The sequence below is a fragment of the Lissotriton vulgaris genome, chromosome 3_1 (genome assembly GCF_964263255.1).
Source record: "Lissotriton vulgaris chromosome 3_1, aLisVul1.2, whole genome shotgun sequence".
Taxonomy (NCBI): domain Eukaryota; kingdom Metazoa; phylum Chordata; class Amphibia; order Caudata; family Salamandridae; genus Lissotriton; species Lissotriton vulgaris.
The window spans coordinates 1,189,034,969-1,189,060,821 of NC_141689.1; the positions used below are offsets into that span (position 1 = coordinate 1,189,034,969).

At 42.4% G+C, this 25,853-nt stretch overlaps 1 protein-coding gene across 1 annotated transcript in view; it reads left to right on the plus strand.

The window, feature by feature from the left end:
- Positions 1-25,853, plus strand: part of TBC1D2 (TBC1 domain family member 2) — a 516,269-nt gene that overhangs the window by 42,153 nt on the left and 448,263 nt on the right. Inside the window, exon 2 of the mRNA XM_086961651.1 lies at positions 25,055-25,509. Within this exon, the coding sequence (XP_086817777.1) occupies positions 25,084-25,509 (426 nt within the window). The 5' untranslated portion in view covers positions 25,055-25,083. The remainder of the gene's footprint in view (positions 1-25,054; positions 25,510-25,853) is intronic.

A 25,853-nucleotide genomic window follows, 5' to 3' on the forward strand; every position in this document is an offset into this window, starting at 1 on the left:
GTAGTAAAAATATTTAGATGGTCAACTGTAAAATAAAGAATGTTTGCCTGAAGCTTATTATTTTGTATAAAAAGAGAAGGCTGGCTTTGTAAATTCGAGCAGTCTCCTGAGAACATACATGCTGTTGTACTTCTAGGATACCTGTTACTGGCTGCAGCCAATAAATACGATCTTTGACTTCACCCAGAAGACTCTGTGTTTCTGTAGTCTGAAACAGGAAGGACTCGAGGTCTTTGGGTGTTCTCCCTGGCACCGCCGGGTCCATAAAAACCCGGTACCTCAGTAGCCTGACCCCAGTGTTACTCAGCCAGATCTTCCCTTCTCTTTGGCATCTGCCTCAGCCTTTTTCACTTGGATCGTTTTAATTCTTACTTTCTTCAAATATGCTGATAATGCACAGGTTATTGTCAAGTCCCATCATGTGAAATACACCTTGGCCTCCAGATTGACACTCTGACTTGTCACCATAACAGATCAGGAGACCTCTAACTGTGTTAAAGTCAGCCCAGACAAGGCTAAACTCTTCGAGTATGGATGTTGACTATCAATACGAGATCTCAGCATGCCCTCAGATTTGTGACCAGCACCTCCCTCAGTGGACATCTCAAAAAATTTTGAAATCATCTTGGATGCACATTTGTTAGGAAATCCAGTAAGAATATGCTCAGAATCCTAAAATTAATATTCCTGCGCCTATGAATCCAGCACAGAGTTCAAGGCAATTTTTGCTTTTCTACTTGGATCACTGACAGAACATCGACTGTCAAAATATCGAGAGGACAAAATATCGAGGTAAAAATATCGATTGCAAGAATATCGACTTCCTATCTTCAAACAGGTAAGTACAAAAATATTGACTCCAATATATCGAGTGTAAAAAATATAGACTGTCAAAATATCGAATTTTTTAAATGTCCTAAAAGTTAATTAAAAGTAATATAATAATAAATTAAATTAATGTAAACATATTTAAAATACTTAAACGAAAAATTGAGAAATAATTAATGTAACTAAAAACATATATATATATATATATATATATTTTAATACATATATATATATATACATCTATACTACTATTATGAAGAGAGAACTTGCACCTTTAGGCAAGGTAAACTCGGGAACTACAGCGCCAATCCACACACCCAAGACATCTTAGAAAACCTCAGGGCAAGCAGAAGGACATAGGCTACATAAAAATCAAATTAAAACGTTTTTTAAAATATTAATAAATTTAAAAAAGTAGTCCCTTGCAACTAGCGCCGGCCGCGACGTCTGCGTGAGGGGAGGAGCGGCGTTTACCAAAACCAGGAAGAGCAGACGACATGAGCGACGTGAGGGGAGGAGCAGCGTTGACCTGAACCAGGAAGAGCGGAGGACAACAGCCCCGGTAGGAGCTCCGAGAACCGGAGGAGCAGTGGCAGTGAGAGGTACGTTGCTGGGGCGGGAGGCGGGAGGCGGGAGGCGGGAGGGAGACAGTTATGACAGAAAGGATTTGTGCAACTTGCCAGAAGCACAGAGCGCGGGAGTGAGGCGAGGAGAAGCTTTGGGTTCACGTGTTTCCCACTGCAGCTAAGATGTGTAAGTCGTAGCCTGCCTGCAGTCCCCTCCCTGGCTGGCGTGTGTGATACAGCCTGTCTGCCTGCAGCCCCCTCCCTGGCTGGCGTATAAGGGTGTAGTATGCCTGCAGCCCTTTCCCTGACTGTCGTGTAATGTTCAGCCTGTCTGCAGCCCCCTCCCTCCATGACGAGCATCCAAGCAGAGGCAAGTAGCAGGTGCAGGCCGTCACTGCAGCATCACCGCCCCGAGCAGTGCATCTCTCCAGCCCCCACCCTACAGCAGCACCGCTGGGACTGCCATGCGAGGAGGGCGCCTTTCCCGACGCTGTCGAGGGGCAAGCTGCCACTGCACTGCCAGGTGTGCAGCACTGCTCCCGCTACACTGCCGTACTGAGATGGGCTACAACACTGATTTACTTTAATTGCATAATAATGGCGATCGGAAATACAGACTGTGTCATCTTATACAGCATTGCATAATGCAAAGATCGGACACCTCGGCGATGCAATATAACTCCCATGCGCTGCAGTGCAGTGTACTGCATAAGGACAGCAGCCCCACTGGCAACACTGCATGGAAAATGGCACATCACAGCCACACTGCGGCGTCTCCGAGGTGTGTGCCATGGTAGACGAATATACGTGCCCCATATGTATACTCACCCAGAGATACACGCCCCTACACAGATATGCGCATCCGGGGATTTAACTAAACAATGGTACTGAGCTGCACACAGATCTGGAGGGCCCCAGTTATATACCTAAGAACAGAGGCGCTCCTGTGCTCGGGTACAGCGCCACCAGATATATACCTAGCCAAGGAACATGTGCATGGGCGTATCTGCACCAGGGTACATCACTACACACACAACATACGGGTACTCGAAGAGATCTGCCCTCAGTCAGATATACACGTACACATGGGCACCCGTGCCCACACATATCTATTCCTAGATACATACCTGAAGATGCGGGCGGGAGGGAGAGAAAGGATTTGTGCAACTTGCCGGTAATAACAACAAAATCACGCGGAGCCACTGCAATCACATTCGAAATTGGATATTCTTGGTCCGTGTCCGTGTCCATGCAGGAGGCCAGGCGACAGAAGCACGGAGCGCGGGAGTGAGTCGGGCGGAGGGGGGCGGGAGGGAGACAGTTATGAGAGAGAGGATTTGTGCAACTTGCCGGGTTGGCCCTGAAGCCTCATTGCCCCCAGGCAACGCTGGGGCGGGCTGCTAGTATTATATAAAAACATATACAATATTTTTTAAGTAGGATAGCAAAAGGGTTAAATTTACTGTAACAACTCCAGGGAGTGCAACAGTAGAGAAAGCATTGGATAGCGTAGGGGTAAAAATTACTATTCCCACTCCAGAGAGTGCAACAATAGGGAAAGCGTTGGATAGCGTAGGGGTAAAAATTACTATTCCTACTCCAAAGAGTGCAACAGTAAGGAAAGCGTTGGATAGCCTAGGGATAAAAATTACTATTCCCACTCCAGAGAGTGTAACAGTAGGGTAAGCGTTGGATAGCGTAGAGGTAAAAATTACTATTCCACCTCCAGAAAGTGCAACAGTAGGGAATACATTGGATACCGTAGGGGTTTAAATTACTATTCCAACTCCAGTGAGTGTAACAGTAGGGTAGGCGTTGGATAGCGTAGGGGTATAAATTACTATTCCCACTCCAGAGAGTGCAACAGTAGGGAAAGCGTTGGATAGCGTAGGGGTTTAATTTACTATTCCAATTCCAGTGAGTGCAACAGTAGGGTAAGCGTTGGATAGCGTAGGGGTAAAAATGACTATTCCCACTCCGGTGAGTGCAACAGTAGGGAAAGTATTGGATAGTGTAGGGGTAAAAATCACTATTCCAACTCCAGTGAGTGCAACAGTAGGGAAAGCAGTGGGTAGCTTAGGGCTGAAATTACTATTCCAACTACAGTTAGTGCAATAGTAGGGCAAGTAAATACTTCTTATTTAAATATAAATAATAGAAATAGTAACACCAATTACAAATTAATTAAAATATTTTACAATTGTGTAAAATATATTAAATAATTAATTTAAAATACACATTTTTTACGTAGGATAGCAAAAGGGTTAAATTTTCTGTAACGACTCCAGTGAGTGCAACAGTAGAAAACGCATTGGATAGCGTAGGGGTAAAAATTACTATTCCCACTCCAGCGAGTGCAACAGTAGGGAAAGCGTTGGATAGCGTAGAGGTAAAAATTACTATTCCAACTCCAGAGAGTGCAACAGTAGGGAATACATTGGATAGCGTAGGGGTTTAAATTACTATTCCAACTCCAGTGAGTGTAACAGTAGGGTAAGCGTTGGATAGCGTAGGGTTAAAATTACTATTCCCACTTCAGAGGGTGCAACAGTAGGGAAAGCGTTGGATAACGTAGGGGTAAAAATTACTATTCCCACTCCAGTGAGTGCAACAGTAGGGAAAGCATTGGATAGTGTAGGGGTAAAAATTACTATTCCAACTCCAGTGAGTGCACCAGTAGGGAAAGCGTTGGATAGCGTAGGGCTAAAATTACTATTCCAACTACAGTGAGTGCAATAGTAGGGCAAGTAAATACTTCTTATTTAAATATAAATAATAGAAATAGTAACACCAATTACAAATTAATTAAAATATTTTACAATTGTGTAAAATATATTAAATAATTAATTTAAAATACAAATAAAAATTATTTAATAATAAAAATTACCTACTAATGCAAATTATTTACCTATTAATAATAAAATAATTAACAATTTAAACGTATTTTGAAAAATTAACTCAATAAATGTTTTATTCAAAAATGTAATTACTTACAAATAAATTACTTTACAATCTATTCCCCTAAAACATACAACCCACTACAGAAATTAATTTAATAAAAGTAACATAATTATCAATTAATCAATAACAATAAATTACAAAATATATTTTATTTAATTACAAATTAATAATTAATTTACAATTAATTCTAAATAAATACCAATAATTAAAATAACATATTTAATTAATTATAATAAATTACTTGCCACCCGATTCCCCTATAAACCTACAACCCGTTACATAAAATAAATTACTAAAATTAACATAGTTATCAATTAATCAATCAAATTTAATTACCAATTATATTTTAATTAATTGCCAATTAATATTTAATTAACAATTAATTCTAAATAAATACGCAAAAATTATATTACATATTTGATTAATTATAATAAAATTACTTCCCACCCTATTCCCCTAAAAACCCACAACCCGCTACAGAAAATAAATTACTAAAAATAAAATATTTATCAATTAATCAATTAAAATTTATTAGCAATTATATTTTAATTAAATACCAATTAATTATAATTTAACAATTAATTCTAAATAAATACCAATAAATAAAATAACATACTTAATTAATTATAATTAAATTACTTCCCACCCTATTCCCCTATAAACCCACAACCCGCTACAGAATTATATTACACAAAAATTAAATATTAATATTAACTTACCTTAAATTCGATATTTTTGTTGTCTATATTCTGTCTAGTCGATATTATGTCCATTCTATATTTTTGATTCGATATTTTTGCAGTCTATATATGTCTAGTCAATATTATGTCTATTCTATATTTTTAACTCGAGATTATGTCTAGTCGAAATAAAAAGCTCGATATTTTGACTAGTTACCATTCTACTCACTTCTCTGGACTATGCAAATGGACTCTACTTATGAATGCAAAAATCATCTGAAAACAATTATAATGGGTGCAAAATACAATGGTCGTACTATACCTTATACACTGGGGTCACACTACCTCAGCCATGATGACTTTGCACTTTTAGTAACTCACAGGATCACAATCAAATTTCTGCACTTAGTGCACACAGAACTCTCAACCAAAATTCCAGACCTGCTACACTAGATGCGGCCTTTGTCCCAACACCCTGTTGCAGATTAAAGTACCACACTTTAACAAAGCCTGACCTGGAGTTCTTTCATTCACAGGTGAAGCCTGCAGACTTTGTAACTTCCTCCCCATCCAAATATTAAAAACCACAAACCTACCTCACCTCAGTGAGGACCATAAACCATAGCCCTTCAAGCTTCAGATCACTGTGTGTTCTCAAGTCTAATTAAAAACATGCTTTCTATGAGATGCGTCATCTATGAGGTATGTTCAAACAAAGGTGAATGAAGCAAATCCTGTCACTTCTCACATACCGTATAAATATTGGTGTTCATACCAGCAGTGATAAATTTGCCACAAGAAGACTAGACTATGCGTCAGGATTTAAAGTGCTGCTTCCATCTTTTTCCACATCAGACATTCTACATCATACCTTTCCAACCAAACATAACTGTCTGCATGTATCTGCTTTGCATGGTTTGTGGGCTTTGCTGCACACAAGTAGTACTAGTTACAGACTTTCAAATGCTAGCTTACATGTAATGAACAGTGCAAAGTGACGATGTTGAGGGTGATTACCTAGAAATAACTTCGTATTTTCAGTGGTTTTTAGGTTTTGGACCTTGAGCACAATATTTCTTCCACTTAAGTATTATTAAAGATATCTGAAATGTTTTATAATTATGTTTGTAAGCTGTGGGTCTCAGTACTACATTGAGACAATATTAATTGTAAGCTTTTATTTTTGCAAATTTTGGTATGACATACTGTTGGACTTGGCCCTCTCTGCAGGGTCCCCCCAAACCTTTGTACCTTCTCCTCCCATTTACTGAAATTAGTTTTTGTTAGCTTTAGGTCCAGGGTACACTTTATCACTGTTAACCAGTGTTAAAGTGCTTGTGCTCACTCCTTTAAAGTTGGTAAAATTGGCTTACACCCAATTGTCACATTTAATGTACTTATTCGTCCCTATTAAAGTGGCACTACATGTACCCAGAGCCTGTAAATTAAATACTACTACTTGGCCTGCAGCACTTATTGTGCCACCCACTTAACTAGCCCTTTAAATCATGTCTCAGGTCTGCCATTGCAGCTTGCATGCAGTTTTAAACTGTCAATTTGACCTGGCAAAACAAACATTTTTTCAGACCACCTAAACTTCCCTTTTTAATACATATGCCACCCCTTAGGTAGGCCCTAACATGCACATGGGGCTGGATGCTTTGTAATTAAATGGTAGGCTATGTGTTTTTTCAGTTTTACATGTCCTGGTAGTGAAAAAACTTCCAAATCTGTGTTTCACTACTGTGAGGCCCACCTCTCCTATAGGATAACATTCAATTATCTTACTACACTTATTAAGTGCTAACTTCTGATTTGAACAGGTAAAATGTCATGTTTGGCATTCAAATAACTGTAACCTTAAAAACATAATCATTTTGTAAAGTCAGATTTTAATACCCTGTTCTGAAAATGTCAGTTTTAGAAAGTTATCTTGCGAGAAGTTAGGCCCTAAGACCGTAACAAGGTAGGGCCTTTTAAGTGAAAACTGTAACGAGAACCTAGCTACTGTTTCGTGGTACTGCTATTTGATTGAACAGACACACTACAAGAACCAACATGGGTAAAGGCTTGGATCTGGTTATTTATTTAACCTTTTCTTTTTGCATTTCAGGAATACTTCTGAAATATTTTCAAGCGTCTGAGAATGAACATAACACTATTCGTTTTAACATCCAAATACAAAATTGTTTCAAACAAATCCATACACACATAACAAATAATACTGTGACAACAAATGTGTAACACTTAAAACATACAGTAATGCACCATTCTTTTTGCATACTAGTTTTTACAATAAACCTTTAGGTTTGATATTTGTACACTGAAGAGAAGCAAAAAATATCAGTCTGTTCTTTTAGAAAACATTTTTCCCAAAATGCTGACGCGTTTCAAGTCCCAGTGTAAATCATAGGGCTCTCATCAGGGCTTCTTTATTTGTTGTCTAACTCAGTTTGCAGATAAATCTAATGGATAAACATAAATAAAATATGTGTAAGTGCAATATACCCTCGTCTTTTTTTAATTTATATACGCTATACATTAGAAGGGTTACTGGCTGTATCCAGCTTTTAGTCACCGATTTTTGGTTGAACTGGAGTCATTTCTGTCTTCATTGGGGGCTGCAGGGGCAAAAGGATCGACTGTTTAATATTATAAAGTATCTAGGGCCCGATGTAGGTAATTAGTATTTACCGATTGGTAAATACCGAATTTTACCGATTCAGTATTTACAAATCGGTAAATGCTATGTAGGTATATTTGCCGAATAAATTAACGATTCAGCATTATTCGGTAATTACCGAATCAGTATTTACCGATTCAGTAATTGCCATTGATTCCTATGGGCCTTGAGGCCCATAGGAACCAATGGCAATTACCGAATCGGTAAATACTGATTCGGTAAAATTACCGAATTGACAAGGGGGACAGGGTGTCACTTTGACAACCTGTTGCACCCCTGATTCAGGCTTGTGTGCCATGTGCCACACATACATGCCCTCAGGGCATGTATGTGTGCCACATGGCACAGGTGTACATGCACAGATGTGCATGTACACAGGAATTCGTTATTTACCACCCAATAGTATTGGGTGGTAAATAACGAATTCTTAAGGGCCTGTGGCACTGTTTACTGTGCCACCTACATCTAGCTTTACAGAATCCGTAAATTAACCGATTCAGTAAATTTACCGATTCTGTGAATCTCAAGCCCCCTACATGTCAAACACCAAATACCGGTTGGTAATGGCCGAAATCAGCTGTTACCGACCGGTATTTGGTCTCCTACATCTGGCCCCTAGACTGCACTAATGATCAATTGCACAGTGTGTCTGAGCCGTGTACCTGAATCATAGAAGGCGATGTTTTTCCTTTCATACAGGCATATAGTTCACGATGTTTGCAGGCTGGTCAAATTAATTCTTCCCTGCAGGGGACATTTGTGACATCTACTTAATATCACTGTACTCTTACAATACATTAATGCATTCGCTAATACTGGTTGTTGCTGGGGGGACGTAGCGCATGCCTAATTGTTAACGGGCAGCGTTTCCTTTTTTGTACTGAATGCTTGCGGGTGCCGTTTAGAAAATTATTTACATTTGCCATTATTTTTGTAATGCATGGTTGCAACTGCTGATGTTTTGAAAGCGGGCCGCATACCTGTTTTTCATGAAGCGGTGTCTCCCTTTTGATTTGTGTTGCTTGCGGGTGAGGTACCGTATCAATTTTCTGCCTGCGGGCGATATTTCAATAATTTTTTTAGTAGCTGAAGCCAACACTGCACATTCATAACCGCTATAGCCCCGCTTCTGAATATTATGGTCTTACTTTTGTTATGAAAGCCCTTGCTTGCATCCATCTTCTCTCATTCACCTTAAATGTAAATGTGGGATATTTGTAAAGCGCACTGTTACTCTAACCGAGTGTCCTGGCGCTGTAGACTGCTGGGGAACCCGTCCTGGTTTTCCCTGTGAGATGGTCCCTTACTGGGTATCTCCAGGGTGAAACCAGGCATCCCTGACACCATTTCCATTTATGCAGCAGCAGTAACTTCCTGTTTTGCTCTCACTTTCCCACCACTCGTCTCCAAGTGTATTATGGGTTCGTAGTCTTTGTTATTAGTTTGTTTCATGTCCGTGAGAGTTCTGTCATCTCATTCAGGCCAGAGACAGTGCAATCTTTTTGGAAGAGCAACTCCTCCACATCGCCTCCTCTTGCGTTTACTGTGATTCCTGCTAGGACAGTCCATCTTAAGTAATTTTCTTCATGTTTTTTTTCAATATAATGAGTAACCATGGGCGCGTTTAGCACTTTCTTTTTAATTCTCGAGCGGTGCTGGACAATCCGTTGATTTGTTGTTTTGTTTTACCAATGTAGATCTTTGAACACGGACAAACTACGGTGTAAATTACATTTTTTGTTTTACAGTTGATAAATTGATTGTGTTTCCATTTAATGGTTTATTGGCAGAATTCTGTACCTTCTATCGTCAATTCGCACATAGAGCAAATGCCACACTTATGGTGGCCCTGGACCAGTTTAATTTTCCATTGTGTTCTTGAATCACTTTTGGGGCGGTTCGATGACATATCGCCTCTAATGGCAATATTATTGGTGGATTGGAGGGTTGTAGTGAGGAACTAGTGCACATTTTGTCGGTATTCTCAATGTCAATGTCATTTACCTCATCGGAATCTCTACCCACTATAGGGGGGGTAGATACATTCTGGGCGTAGTTCGTACCACACAGGGCATTCAGCTCCTCCCAGATGGACATGATGTGAAAACAGTGCAATGTCAGAATCGATATGAAGAGATACAGTACCTCCAACTTCGTAGCAGCCAAATGGGGTGGCCCGACCCGGCCTCTTCGTGCCTCTGAGGGCCACAGAGGGCCCGCCCTTTGCCCGGGCTTAGCTCGGCGTCCCGCGGAGCGGAGGAGAGTGCTGTTTGTAGGCGCCGCCTGGCGCTTCCGCCGTGTCAAAGAGCAGCGCCACCGCTCAGGCTGCCGGGAGATGTGGTCCCGGGGCGGCGGCGCTGTGGACTGGGCAAATTGACTCCTGGCGGTGGCGGCTGCAGTGGGGGCCTCCTCGCCTCCCCCCTTCTCCCAAAAGGTAAGTTTTTGTTATCGCCTCTAATGATTTCTTGCCCAATGGAGATGTTCTTCATCATTGCGAACAGCGGTCTTGGGACTGGACATTTGATCCCTTGTAACAGATGGCAGTTTTTTTAGGATTATCTGTCGAAACTTATTAGTGGCGGGACCATATGTAGACGCACACACCAATTTTTATAGCAGTTGTTTAACTTTTTTTTGGAAAGTACTTCATGTGGGTTAAACCCCGCCCTTTTGGTTGCAAGTTTAAGTGATTTCTTCGAATACCCTCTTTCCATCATTTGTTGGCAGAAAATGGACGCATGGATTTCAAAATCTTCACTTGGTGAACAGTTCTTACTCCCTCTTTCTAGCTGTCCGTAAGGAAGATTGTCCTTAAGATTATGGAGATGTGAGCTACTGTGATGCAAAATTGTATTCCTGTTGGTGGCTTTGCAATGTAATGTAGTCATCAATATTCCTCCTGGAACAATTTCAACATCCAGGAATGTCAAGCTGGTCTTACTCTTGGTAATACTAAATTTGATATCTTGCTGCCCCACAGAGTTCCAACAGACTTTATTCTATGGTTGGCAGAAGTAGCTTTAAAGAAGAACTACTTTAAATTTGAGGAATCATTCTACTTGCAAACGAAGGGCACCGCTATGGGGTGTCCCTTCGCACCAGAAATGGTGGGGCTCTTCATGGCCAAGTACGGGGAGAAATTCATTTTCAACAACTATCCGTTTGAAAGAAGCATCTTACAATGGCATCGATATATAGATGACATTTGGTGTTTGTGGATGGGCACAGAAGAAGACTTGAATATGTTCCATGGATGGCTGAACAACATGCACCAATATATCAAATTCAGTATTACCAAGAGTAAGACTAGCTTGACATTCCTGGATGTTGAAATTGTTCCACTGGATGAAGTATTGATAACTACATTACATCGCAAAGCCACCAACAGGAATACAATTTTACATCACAGTAGCTCACACCCCCATAATCTAAAGGACAATCTTCCTTACGGACAGCTATTAAGCATGCGTAGGAACTGTCCACAAAGAGAAGATTTAGAAATCCATGCGTCCATTTTCTACCAACAAATGCTGAAAAGAGGGTACTCGAAGAAATTACTTAAACATGCAACCAAAAGGGCGTGGTTTACCCCACGTGAAGTACTTCTCCAGAAAAAGATAAACAACCGCTAGAAAAATTGGTGTGTGTGTCAACATATGGTCCCGGTACTAATAGGTTTTGGCAGATAATCCTTAAAAACTGGCATCTGTTACAAGGGCTCAAATGTCCATTCCCAAGACCGCTGTTCGCAATGAAGAATAACATCTCCATTGGGCAACAAATCATTAGAGTCGATATGTCATCGAACCGCCCCAAAAGTGATTTAAGGACACAATGGAAAATGAAACTGGTCCAGGGCCACCATAAGTGTGGCAATTGCTCTGTGTGCGAATTGACGATAGAAGGTGCAGAATGCTGCTACAAAACTATTAAATGAAAACACAATCAATTTACCAACTGTAAAACAAAAAATTTAATTTACGCCATAATTTGTCCATGTTCAAATATCTACATTGGTAAAAGAAACCAACAAATAAATAGCTCAAAAATTAAAAAGAAAGTGCTATATGCGCCCATGGTTACTCATTATTTGGAGAAAAAAATTGAGAAAATGACTTAAGATGGACTGTCCTAGCAGGAATCACAGTAAATGCGAGTGGAGGCGATGTGATGGAGTTGCTCCTCCAAAAAGAAGCATATCTTATTCTGAAATTCAATTGCACTGTCTCTGGCCTGAATGAGATGACTGAACTCTCAAGGACATGAAACAAACTAATGACAAAGACCACAACACCCATAATACACTTGGAGACGAGGGGTGTTAAAGTGAGAGCAAAACAGGAAGTTACTGCTGCTGCATAGACGGAAACGGTATGACAGTGAATGAGAGAAGACTGCTGCAAGTGAGGGCATTCATAACAAAAGTAAGACCATAATATTCAGTTACGGGGCTATAGAGGTTATAAATGTGCAGTGTTGGCTTCAGCTACTGAAAAACTATTGAACTATCGCCCGCAGGGAGAAAAGTAACACAGAACCTCACCCGTAAGCAACACAAATCAAAAGGGAGACGTCGCTTCATGACAAACAGGTATGCAGTCCACTTTCAAAACAATGGCAAATGTAAATAATATTCTAAACGGCACCCACGAGCATTCTGAACGAAAAAGGAAACACTGCACGTAAACAATTAGGCATGCGCTCCGTCCCCACAGCAACAACCAGTATTAGCGAATGCATTAATGTATTGTAGCAGTACAGTGAAATTAAGTAAATGTCACAAATGTCCCCTGCTGGGAAGAATTAATTGGAACAGCCCGGCAACAGTGTGAAATATATGCTCATATGAAAGGAAAAACGCTGCCTTCCATGATTCAGGTACACGGCTCAGACACACTGTGCAATTGATCATAAGTGGGGTCTAGATACTTTAAAATAATAAACAGTCGATCCTTTTGCCCCTGCAGCCCCCAATGAACACAGATATGACCCCAGTTGAACTGAATATCGGTGGATAAAAGCTGGGTGCAGCAGAGAACCCTGCTAATGTATAGTGTATATAAATAAAAAAAAAAGGCAAGGGTATATTGCACTTACCCATATTTTATTTATGTTTATCCATTAGATTTATCTGCACTCTGAGTCAGACAACAAATAAAGAAGCCCTGATGAGAGCCCATTATTTACACTGGCACTTGAAACGTGTTGGCATTTTTGGGAAAATGTTTTCTAAAAGAACAGACTGATATTTGATGCTTCCCTTCAGTGTACAAATATCAAACCTAAAGGGTTTTTGTAAAAACTAGTGTGCAAAAAGAATGGTGCATTACTGTATGTTTTAAGTGTTACACATTTGTTGTCACAGTATTATTTGTTTATGTGTTTATGGATTTGTTTGAAAAAAAAATGTCTTTGGATGTTAAAATTAATAGTGTTTTGTTCATATTCAGATGCTTGAAAATAAGTCAGAAGCATTCCTGAAATGCAAAAAGAAAAGGTTAAATAAATAACCAGATCCAAGCATATCCCCACATTGGTTCTTTTAGTGTGTCTGTTCAATTAAATAGCAGTACCACAAAATAGTAGCTAGGTTCTCTTTACAGTTTTTACTTTTAGAAAGTTGGCGCTTTCTTGTCCTACCCATTTGGTGGTACCTACAGCCTGTGTTCTGGGTCACATGTCTGTGAATAGTTGGCAGTTGCCCTTTGTGTATTCCTCCCAGCCAGAGAGACAAAGGGGTATTAGGTGTTGGCAAGATTGGCCATCCTGTCAGGATGGGTGTGGTGGAGCTGCTCCCTGCCCCACTTACATTTCAAAGGACTGCTTCAGGTACACTAACAAAGGAACTTGATGCCAGCCTTTTCTCACCCTAGACTGCTTGGAGCCTGTGCAGTGGGAGGAAGGAAATCTCCAGAATCAGATGTGGGGATAGTCTATAAGTGTTACCCACCTTACAGGATGGCACCAGGTATAACTATTGGACCCTCAGGCCAACGTTTCAGTACACTCATGGACCTGTGGCAAAGCCCCCAAAGGACTGCTGTGTACCTCGGATGACTGCCCTGATGCAACCAGAGGATTTTCCTGCTGTTTGGAGCTTACTTTATACCCTCAGAAGACTGCCCTGCTGCTTGAGGCCTGCCTTGCAGCTTGATCTCAGGGCTGCCAGAGTGACTCAAATGGCTAATTGGAATTGACTGGTCTCCTGTGTGAGTGACAGTGTCATAGCAAGGTTCAGAGACCTTAAACCTTGCACATGGGCTCTGCCTGGAGTGAGTCCTGGCCTTCTAAGTTGTGCCCACCCAGTCCTGCTTCTTTGGAAGCAATGCTAATGGTGCCTTCCCAGCCAAAACCTGAAACAGAGTACTTTTAAAAATTCACCAAAAAGTGGCCTAAGAACTGGTAGGAGATATGGACCTACCTGCTCATTGATACATCGAAGGAGCATCACCAGTTGACCTGCCATCACAGTAGCTCTGCTACATTCTTCTCAATGCAAACACAAGGAGATGATGTACGGAGCGCTGAAACTTTTCAGACACTCACCCCAGTCACAGATCTGGGTTGAGTCTGTCATTGTTCTTTAGCTCACTTCGCCACCGCAGTTCAGACCAAGCTATATCCAAATCATTCTTGACTCTGTGCCTCATGGAAACAGTCCAGCCCGAACTGCCAAGCCAGGTCTTCCCTGAAACGTAAACAAGCATCCTGGGACTGTTCGGGGTAACACCCTCATCAGTCAGGATAGCTTGAATACAGTGGAAAAGTGAGCAAGGGACCCAGGTCTGGGCATACCCTGCCAACTTAGGGTGAACAAAGCAAACAAAAGGAGATAATGGAAGGAGAGCTGAAATGTTTCAGACACTCACCCCCAGTCACGGATCTGGGTTGAATCCATCATCGTTCATTATACTCACTTCGCCACCTCAGTTCAGACCCAGCTATATGCAAATCAGTCTTTGACCCTGTGCCTCATGTGAACAGCCCAGGCCGAACTGCCAAGCCAGGTCTTCCCTGAATGGCAAACAAGCATCCTGGGACCGGTTTCGGGATAACACCCCTCATCAGCCAGGCTAGCTTGAATCCAGTGGCAAAGTGAGCAAGGGACCCACGTCTGGGCATACCCTTCCCACATAGGGCAAACAAAGCAAACACAATGAGATGATGGACGTAGCGCTGAAACTTTTCAGACACTCACCCCCAGTCACAGGTCTGGGTTGAATCCATCCATCATCAGCAGCAGTTTAGGCTGGACTGTTCCCATTGGGCGCAGGGTCAAGACTGGTTTGCATATGGCTGGGACCAAACTAGAATGGCGAGCAAAAAACAATGGATTTAGGCCCAGATCTCTGTTCTGGGGTGAATGTATGACATTGTTCTGCATTCTGTCCATCAATTGTTCTTTTTGCATTTGCCAGCCAGAGTGGGACGGGTATGCCCAGACGTGGGTCCCATGCTCTCCATGCCACTGGAGTCAAGCTATCCTGGCTGATGAGGGCTGAAAGCCCGAAACCGGTCCTAGGATGCTTGTTTCCAGTCCAGGGAGGACCTGGCCTGGCAGTTTAGGCTGGACTGTTCCCATTTTGGCAGGGTCAAGACTAATTTGCATATGGCTGGGACCAAACTGGAATGGCATGGTGAGAAAAACACGATGGATTTAGGTGCAGATTTCTGTACTGGGGTGAAATTATGACATTGTTCTGTATTCTGTCCATCAAGTGTTCTTTTTACATTCTTCTCAACAGCAGCAAATCCTGTTCAGTAGGACATTTGAGGCAGGACCGATTAGTCCTCCTGAAGATTCACAAATCTCCAAAAAGTGATAAAGTCTGAAAGTAGAAATGTTCAACATCACTGCATCCAGTGGCTCACCGACAATGGCAACGCTTCGTCAGACTCCGCCGGCTGCTTTGGCCTGCTTAACTTTACCTTCTCAAGAAATTTTCTGGGAAATTTCTTCTAAATACGAAGATAAGCCAAGACAGAGCCGAATCCACTGTGTGTAACCAACACGCGCTGCATTGCGTTGGACCTTATCTTTTGACTTTGCCTCATGCATGCGCGACCATATACCCACGGTTGGTGCTTTGATCTTATAGGTGCTATTTTTCACATACAAATGTTAAAAATCATAAATCCAGTTCAACTAACTTGATCGAATTCATTTTTGGTATAATTTTATTTATTACATTTTACTCTATTTATCGAAATTGGTGTGATGTTTTGTTTGTGTTTTCACTTTAGCGCTGGTTGTGTGCTGTCTGACTGCTTTTGTGCCAAACTACTAGAAGGTTAAGCACAGGTTAATTTAGTGACTATTTGCTTCACCCTGACCAGGATTGCGATTGTTCCATGATTTGGGTTTTTGCCCTCCTCAATCAATAACCCAATTTCCTACACATACTGTATGAAGCCCAGTAGTCCACCACTGTTCCTATTGGGCATTAGCTTCAGTGGGCTTTGGGTGTTCCAAATCCTAGAGCTCAATGTAGGTGAAGGGCCCGGACCTTCACTGTACGTTGTGTCCAGTCCCATTTCCCCTGAAGCAGGTTTTGAACAGTGACCACACATTACATGGATTGGCCTTTGGCTATGACTTGTGCCCAATGCACCTCCACCCAGAACCCCCAACCTAGTTCCCTAACCATAAAATCAACATTTGGCCATGGCCTGAACCCAGGCCATACACTTAGCCCAACGTTTATTTATTGCTTTTCTGGCAACCTGTTTCTAACCAACATTTCCCTTACACATACTCCAAATGAAGGGCTAGCCTTGGCTTTCCACTCCACACTGTCCCACAGCACAAAATAGAAGGGACAGCCTTTGGCGCTGGCCAGTGGCCCCAAGTTATAGTCCTTGGCTATCGACCTAGTCCCCCTCTACACAGAGCTCTTCTTACAAAGACAAGGGGCAATGCATTCTGTTGTGTACTGCACCTGATCTACATGCACCCAGAACCCACTGGGGCACTCCCCTTCGCACTGCATGTCAATCATTATGTGCAGAGTTTACTTTCAATCACACTGAACATCCCATTGTCCGGCCACAGAAGTTTGATCACACCCACCCCGTGGAGTCTGCTGGGTAAGACCTTTGATCTTCCCAGTGAATTCTGATTGCAGGGCATGACCCAGAGCCCACCTTTGTTATGGCCGGGATCAAGTGCCCTTGCCTCCAGCTTTGTCCGTTGGTGCTGGGGTAGCATTTGCCAGGACCTGCTCCTAGCCTCTCCTTTATTATATTATTTTTCACCAACCAGGCAAACCCGTTCCTTAAACAGCCTTTTCTGGAACTTGGTTTTCAGAACCAGCCAGTCCTTTTATGAAAATCTTGCATGTTTATATGTACTTTTTGTTGGTGGGCACAATTCCAAATCTTTCATTATAGCAATATGTTGTTCTGCAGGAAGATGTATTTTTGTTCATCTTACTTTGATCACACATTATTAGTAGGTCAGATTTGGGACTAAGAGAAACAAGACTTAAGGAGGTGGTCTGCCTCCCCAAACCCCTCTTCCTGTATCTAGGTCTCACGAACAGAGTTGAGCCCTAGCTTCACTAACTGATTCGCAGGAAAAGCGCTTGGCCAATTCACCACTTACCATAATTAATTTTTGAACTTTGCGAACTATGTGACGTGTCAAGCTAAAAAGGGACATATTTTGTGATAGTTCCTCGCTTCTCAGAGCAGGTGAAGGATTGCCGCCACGTGGTTGCTTTTCGTTATCCCTTTGTTTGAACCCCCATACATGGCACCATTCTCTGCCAGAAACGTAATCCTGCTTCTCTCCTTCAAAGTCTCATCCATGGACCTCCACTATCTCTACCAGACTTAGCACTGGCCCCCTCCCTGCAAAAGGTCCCATGCCCAAAGTTCCTCCCACTACCAGCCTGGCATATTCTACCTTCAATCTTGATTATTGCCTGTTTTTTAATGCTCCACATGCCCCCCTGCTTACAGGAATGAATCCTCCTGAAAAATGGAAATGATCACTCTTTTGGGGGGTAGGAGGGCTGTGGGGGGGGGGAGAGAAAGTCTGGGAAAGAGTGACATTCTAGACTTTGCAGGTGACGTCTAATCTTTTCCCACCTCTACATGGAACAGGAGTACGTGTGCACAATTTGTGATGCAGGTTTAAATGTAATTTGTGGGAAGGTAGAGAGGAGAGAACAAGGATAGCTAGCTCTGTGGACAACAGCAATAACTATGGAGTCAACTAGCAAATTGGAAGGCTTCTTGGGTGGATCAGATCCCATTAGAATTCTATAATACCTTCTCTGGTGTATTTACACCAGTTCCGATAGATCTCTTTAATTCTCCCAACTTCCTTAGTCAAACTCGGCCGTCGTAGGGTGAGACTAAAATAGTGATTTTTAGTAGGAAAGGGAAGGATCCAAAGAGCTGTATTTTTTTAAAGGCTCTTTGCTAAACATTGAGTGCAGTGCTGATAGGCCCTATCAACACGTTAATATTCTATTTGCTAAACTAAGCTAAGACTTCAAACGGGTGCAGACTTTCCTACATCTGTACTACCAGGACAGAGGGCATAAATTGCATCATGAGTGGCCCAGTGACAGTTTAGTATTGCCTGCCCTCTTTGAGAAACTGTGTGGTTGAATGTGCCATTAGCCAAACTAAGTCTTGAGTATCTGAAAGGCATTTCATTTGATAATATGTGACAACGCCATGGAAGAACTAACATTTGAACATTCCAGTCCTTCCAGCTTCTTCCAGATATGTCCACTTCATGTGTTCTATGGACTCGTACATTTGCACTGAGTATCTGACCAATGCTTGTCTAATGTGCTTTTTTCTACCTACCCCTGCTTTCTGAGCCCAGTGAGATTTATTCTTATGTCATGTGGTTAAGAAGAGAGAACCAACCCTAGATCTATTAAGTCTGAGCACAGGATTTATATATAGTTATTGTCAGTTTTGTAGTGAAATTATATAGTTGTCGGTTTATCTGCCACATTAGCTGTGTATGCTGGAAATAATATCTGACAGTGGTTGAACTGTTTGACGAAATAACTTTGGCAACAGTTGGAGTAGTAATTGTAGGCATGCTTTTATTTGTGGCCCATTAGAGCCTGAATGTAGACACAAAGCAATGGAACGTTTTACAGTAGAGAGAAGAAACTGCAGCAAGTGAGGCATGGGGTTAACTCAAAAGGGAGTGTGGCAACGGGGTGGATGAGGGAAGTTTTGAGACATGGGCAGCTGACACCTGATTTCTGGCAAGATGGTGAATGTGCTTGGCCATAGATGTAGGGCTGCAGGTGTTTCATGGAACTTAGGCTTCGCGTAAAAGGCATGCTGACAAGATCCATGGGCAGGGTTCCCCCAATGGTAAATCATGGTTTGACAAAGATCGTAGGGCAGCAAATGATGGCCTGCATAGGGGCCCTAAAGCAAATCCCTAGAGATCAGAGCATAATTTCGGCCAGCAGAAAGGCATATGCTTTGGCATTGCGAAATAGGAAGTTACCCGTCAAGTATAAAAAATGGGAGGCTATTGTTGTCACCTGTCAGAACAACGATTCTCAGGGGTTCGTAACGGTGGTTCAGGCAGGTCTATTACCAATCCTGTCCCCAGATAAAGTTACCATTCACATCGCCCCCGAGGTTTGGACTGAACACTTTTCTTCTGTTTACTCCTCCAATTAAGTGATCTCAGATGAGAGACGGATTGAGGCTTCTTCATGCAACAGGCTCCCTTTTAAGGAAAGTTCTTAAAGCCATCCATGATAGTTATGTTATAAATGTTTTTATATCGCGTTCTGCTACTACAAAGTATCCTGGCGCGGTGATTGAGGTTATCCAGAAAAGAATGCGCTTAGAAAAAATGATTATATGGTAATGTTAAACAAATGTGTTTTGAGCCCCTTCTTGAACATAGAGGTTGTAGGAGACGCTCTTAGATGCAGTGGGAGAGTGTTCCAGGCCCTGGCAGTCTGGATAGAAATGGATTGACCATCCAGTCTTGAATACTTAAATTTGGGCACGGTCATTTGGTACAAATTTGCAGAGCGAAGAGCGCGACGGGGAACATACATGACAAACCTTTTTTGCAGATACAAAGGACCTAATTGGTGGGTGGCCCGAAACGAGAAAACCAAAGATTTAAACAGGATTCGATGGGCGACTGGGAGCCAGTGAAGACTGCGAAGGTGAGATCACACACTGGCTCTCCTAGAAAGTTGGAATAAAAGCTGCACAGCCGCATTTTGGATGACCTGGAGCCGCTGGATAAAATAGGCAGGTAGGCCACTGAACAGTGCGTTGGCATAATCGAGGATAGAAAGAATGAGGGCATGCAAAACCGTTTCTTTAGCCTCTCTCGGGAGGAGTGGGAAGAACCTTTTTAACGCTTTAAGAGTGGCAAAGCAGATACCAGTCAGTTTTTTTTCGATGGTCTTCAAACTTGAGATCCTGCCCGAACCAGACCCCTAGATTTTTCGCCGGGCCTCCTATTTATTTAGGGCAGGGCAGATCGACTGGCCAAATGACGTCTCTGAAATCGTCCGGGAAGGTACCATAAAGAAGAACCTCTGACTTTTCCTCATTACACTTAAGCTGTGCCAGGGCAAGCCAGCGGAAGACAGAGACAAGACACGAGCGCACCACCGAGGCATCCAGATTGTCCTTCGGCCAGGTGAACAACAACTGGGTGTCGTCGACGTAAGCCATTATTTTGGCCCCCAGCTGCTCTGCCAGATGAATTAAGGGGGTCATATATATGTTAAACAACAGGGGACTCAATGTGGACCCCTGGGGCACACCTGTAGTAAGATTCTTTCGCCGCGAGGCATAAGGCGGCATCCACACTTGTTGCGTCCTATTGGTCAGGAAAGAAGTAAACCAGGAGAGGACACGTCCAGAGATGCCCACTTCCGCCAACCTGGCCAAGAGCAGAGCATGGGGCACCGTGTCGAAGGCGGCAGAGAGGTCCAACAAAATCAGGACCGCTCTTATAGTCTTTGCAAAAAGTTGTTGGGCCCAGATGGATTTATTTAAAGAGGATCCTTGGTTTTGACCCCTGTGCTTACTAGTGTCATTAACCCAATTTGTCAGGAGAGTACTCCGCCTTCTTAGCGTATATCAATTATTGTACTTATCCCCATGACCCACAGTGCTACCCACCATTAACCATGCTCGATTCTACAACCAAAATAATTGGCAGAGGTATATTGGAACGGATTCTTTCCTGGCTAGGTGAGAATAATATCCTCTCTCGAGTGCAATTTGGTTTTAGGAAGGGCCTTGGGGTAATCAAACAGTGCCTTAATTCACATCTTATTGTGGCTAAATACAAATACTCAAAGGGCACCCAAATCCAAATCCATTTTGCATTTATGTATTTATCAAGTACATTTGATTGTATCAACAGGTCTAAACTATGTGCTACCCATGTGTCCAAGGGCCTCAAGGCAGGTCTGGTTTCCTTCCTAAAACTCCTCCACCAGGATCTTTCGGCTGCACTGAGATTTGCGAAGCCTGGCAAGAGTACTGCACCTTTTAAACTCAATCGTGGAGTACGCCAAGGGTGTGTACTTGCCCCCATTGTTGTTTTACTTTATATTAATGATCTTTAGAGAACACTGGTGTCTGTTGAGGCAGACGTCCCGCGTGCTGAGAAAAAAGGCTGTGCCCGCATTATTATAAGATGATGGTGCGGTGCTTCTTACCAGAATGGCTAACAGCCTAAGAAATTAGATTTTATGTTTCAGAAAATGTATGAATGGGCTTGATTTGGAGACTTCCTTCTCAAAAGCTTTTTTAATGGTGCGTGGCCCTAGAAACACCAAAGCTAGTACTAGGAGGGAGGAAATTTGACAGGGTGAGCTTTATTTCATATCCTGGATTTTGATGATGCTTGAACTTGGTCTGTGCAGGCTGTGCAAGCAGACTGACTTGTTTCTCTTGTGCTGTTGGAATCCGTTTTTCTCTTGCTGCCTGTATTGGTAGAAACCTTGTCACCCAATCTTAGAAATATATAAAGCGAAATGCCTCCCAACTGTGACGTTTGGTATGGGGGTATGGGGCTACAGAGATGTTGGGTGTATCCAAGCAGAGGAAAATAGATTTTGCCAACGCCTGCTGGGGGTCCCTCCTTCTACCCCTCACTTCTCTATGCATCAAGAACTAGGCCTTGAGTATGTTCAAGATCTCATTAATGTTGCTCCTTTATTTCTCTGGTGTTCAATTTCGATGAGCCAGGAAGCAGGGCTTCATTGGGCAGTTGTTAGAGATTGTCTTTTATGTGATCATGGGTTGAACATCCAGTGGCTAAATATAAGAGTGCTGTGGCAACAAATGAAGGACAGAATGCTGAATAAATCAAACATTTAACCCTAGTCAAGAGATCTGGGTTAAATCCATGGTTATTTGCTCACTACACCACCCCAGTTTGGAACCGGCAATATGCATATCAGTCTTGACTCTATTCCTCATGGGAACAGTCCAGTACAAACTGCCAAGTCGGGTCCTCCCTGGACTGGAATAAGCATCCTAGAACCGGTTTCTGAGTAACACCCCTCATCATCCAGGCTAGCTTGGCATCATTTGTTGTCAGAGCATTTTTTGCCCTAAGTGGGGTGGGTATTCCCAGACATGGGTCCCATGCTCGCTGTACCACTGGAATCAAGTTAGCCTGGCTGATGAGGGGTGATACGCAGTAACCAGTTCCAGGATGCTTGTTTCTGGTCCAGGGAGAACCTGGCTTGGCAGTGAAGACAGAGGTGGTACATGGTGAGCTATATCTCATGTCTTTAATTTAATTGGTTCAAATACTGCACAGTGTCACATAAACAGGATAGGGTGTTGGCCTTTTTTGGTATTTTTCATGTGCGGGATGGATGATGCCTTAGAGATTGCGTCTGGATAAAATTTCCAGTTATGTCATGAAATCAGGTTTTTTTCCTTTCTGCATTTTTTTATTCTAGACTGACAGTTCCACTATTGCACATCTTGCAAAGCCACCCTCACAACTTGACCCTGGTTGTCAGGTATAAAGGGGTGCCACCCTTGAATGCCTTAATGCCTCAGTGTGCTTGCTGAAGGCATGATTAGTATCAATGAAGAACCCTGTGGATTTTACTGCCTGTAATTAATAGCACAGAGAGTCCAATATTCATCTTGTTTAGCCATTTCTGAGCCTAATGTTGCTTAATATCTCTGGAGATTATACCAAACTCCATCTTGGTTAGGTTCAGCTTCAGTAAGATTTTGGAAATCCAGGTGTCAGGTATCCTTTTTGTATTGGGAACCAATGTACTGAAGTATGTTCGCCAGGTCTTCTGCAGAGAGGATGTGGAAGGTAGGCCATTTGGGGTATTGCATGATAGAATCATCACTAAAGTCTTCGAAGTAGATTTGTTGTCAATGTGTTTGGCAACTTTTGTCAATCTTGCCCTTGAAGAAAATATTGATCGCCGAGCACCTCTCGTTGAAATTGGTGAGCGAGGGGTCTTGTGGATTCAAGCAGTGCCCAGTTGTCTTGAAGGGTGCCCTTTTTTGTTGGAAGCCTCACTGATAACATTCTGGTAGTAAGCAGGCTTAGCCTCGGTGGCGCGTTGCCTGCATGTTGGTAGAGTAATTTTTAGGCTTTTGAGTAAGCTTGTAGCTATCTGCAACACTAGTACTTTTATTGCTTACTGACATTGAATTGTGAGCAAATGCAGAGGATTGGCTTTCATAGGTTGGGGTATCATCTGGCAATGGGTGTCTGTTGCCATCTAGAAGTTCCTGTTGAAATCCTGTTGCAGGATCACAACATCTGTTTTGGGGTCACTGAAATCACCTCGGGGTATCAGGTCATTCTGAAGAGCATTTTGTTGGGATGTAGAGATTACTGTCCAGTTGTGTCTGAGCTAAGATTGCTGGCTAGTTCTTAGAGGTGTGGTCTGTTGAGGAATCATGCAGTCGGAGGCAGCTGTTCATGTTGGTCTTTAAGTGCAGACGCGGTCCAAGATGGTTATCCTGCAATGCGTGAGTCATCAGCTTTAGAAGCTGGACAAAGTTGGCCAGCTAAGAGGACATCCGTGAGTGTCTTACTGGATGCAATTCCTTGGTGGTTCAAGTCAAACAGAGATTGCTTTCCCTACGGAAAACTGCTGTGCTTTGGCTCTGAGCTTGAATGAGATGAATTTAAGTTGCTAGGCGTTTGCAAGGCCAATACATTCTTGAATGTTTCTGAAGCCTCGTCCTAAGTCAGTCAGTTGATTGTGTTAGTTGTTGTCATGAAGAATTAAATATATTTGTTGAAATGTATTGGAGGAAGGAATACACAATCTTGTCTACTTTCTTTGAGCTGAACGTTAATGACCAGCTATCATATCCAAAACCCGGCTTTTAAAACACCAGCACAGGGATCAACTCTTGATGGCGATAACAGATTATTAAGAGGGGACAAAATAAAGCTAAGCAGTAAATGCTCCCATCCTCTGGGAAGATGCCACTGTTTGTTGCATGAGGGAAATTATTTGGTTTTACAGATTCTATGTTGACTAATACTATCAACCTCCTGTTGCCCTTAATTCACATCCCACTGAGTAATCTCTTTAAGACGTTCTATTTCACATTTATATATTTAGCTGTGGTCAATAAATCTGTTCATAGGATCCAAGTATTATTTTTTTAATACATGGTTTACTTGCAAAGGTTAGTGAATCTTAGGAAACTAACATAAAACTGGAGTTATGTCTTTTAACCCCTTCACTGCGGCAGCTATTCCGCCGCAGTGCTAAGGGGGCGGGGGGGCCACGCGGCGCGCCCATGCTGGTGACGGAACCGCTCCGTCACCAGCCGCGGTTGCGCTGTGCTCATGACGAAGCGGTTCCGTCACAGCCCCGCCCGCTCAATAGAGCGCTCAGCGCAGGCGCGGAATCCGCGCCGCGCAGGCGTGCCGAGCGGGCCGTGACGGAACTGCTCCATCATCAACACAGCGCGACCGCGGAGGAGTGGTTCCGTCACCAGCAGGGGATGGGTTAAACACAACAACGGAATCTGGAGTAAAGGTTCATTTAGAGAAACATTGTTATTGAAGCTTGAATGAGACACAACAAAATTGGAAGATTCATAGAAACAATAGCCAGTTATAACGTTACAATATATATATATTTAAACAGAGCGTTCTGAAACAAAGATTCATCAGTCCATAATCCTTGTTGCTCTTTGTTGCACATGATGTATAATTCAGTTGCAAACATGCATAAAGTGCGTTATTTCTAGATGGGTTTAGGATAATAATGATAAGCTGGGAAAACCCAACTGTGTAAATCCATCTTGTTAAATATGTCCCTTACAATGGTTATTTCTCATTTATATTTCAGGAGCACATTGCCTTATATACCTTTATAAAATGGAAGAAAGTCACATTTTGAATTCTGGTGCTGTAGAAGCCCCTCCTGAAATGACTTTACCATATCCTAAATATAGTGCAAGTTCCACTGAGGGCACCACAGACTCATTTAACAACTACGAGAGCCCTTTACAGGAGGCAGAGGACAATGCCTGTCTCAAACCAATTAAAGATGGAGCTCGGGTGCCCAGGAAGAAACTGTGTGGTTATCTGAATAAGTTTGGCACCAAAGGACCAATGAAGGGATGGAAGTATCGTTGGTTCTGCTACGATGAGAAGAGATGTCACTTGCTATACTATAGGACAGCAAATGATGCCAATCCCCTTGGTAGCATTGACTTATGCAACGCGGTGTTTGATTGCAAGATGGAAGCAGAAGAAGGAACCTTTGAAATCAAAACACCAAGCCGAGTATTTCTGCTTAAGGTAAAAAGTATATACAGTAAATCATGTCAGCAATCTTCTAGTCACCTTTTTAATCTTAGATGTAGCACAGGGTATAGGAGCAGGATCTAGCTTGTTTAGAAAGGTATGTCAAAACATCAGAAATGTTGTCAGTAGGATGGGCAAACTACATATCCTTGGACAATTTCCATTCCTCTGCACTGGTTGTATGCACTTGTGTGAGCACAACTGTACTGTAACCTGCTATATTTCTCTTGTTTTCTGTGTGTGGATTTAGCCATTCCTAAATGGATTAGGAGAAAGCTCTAACATGTGCTTTGTTCTCAACTCTGCTGAGAACATTTCTGATATGATTACTGTTATCG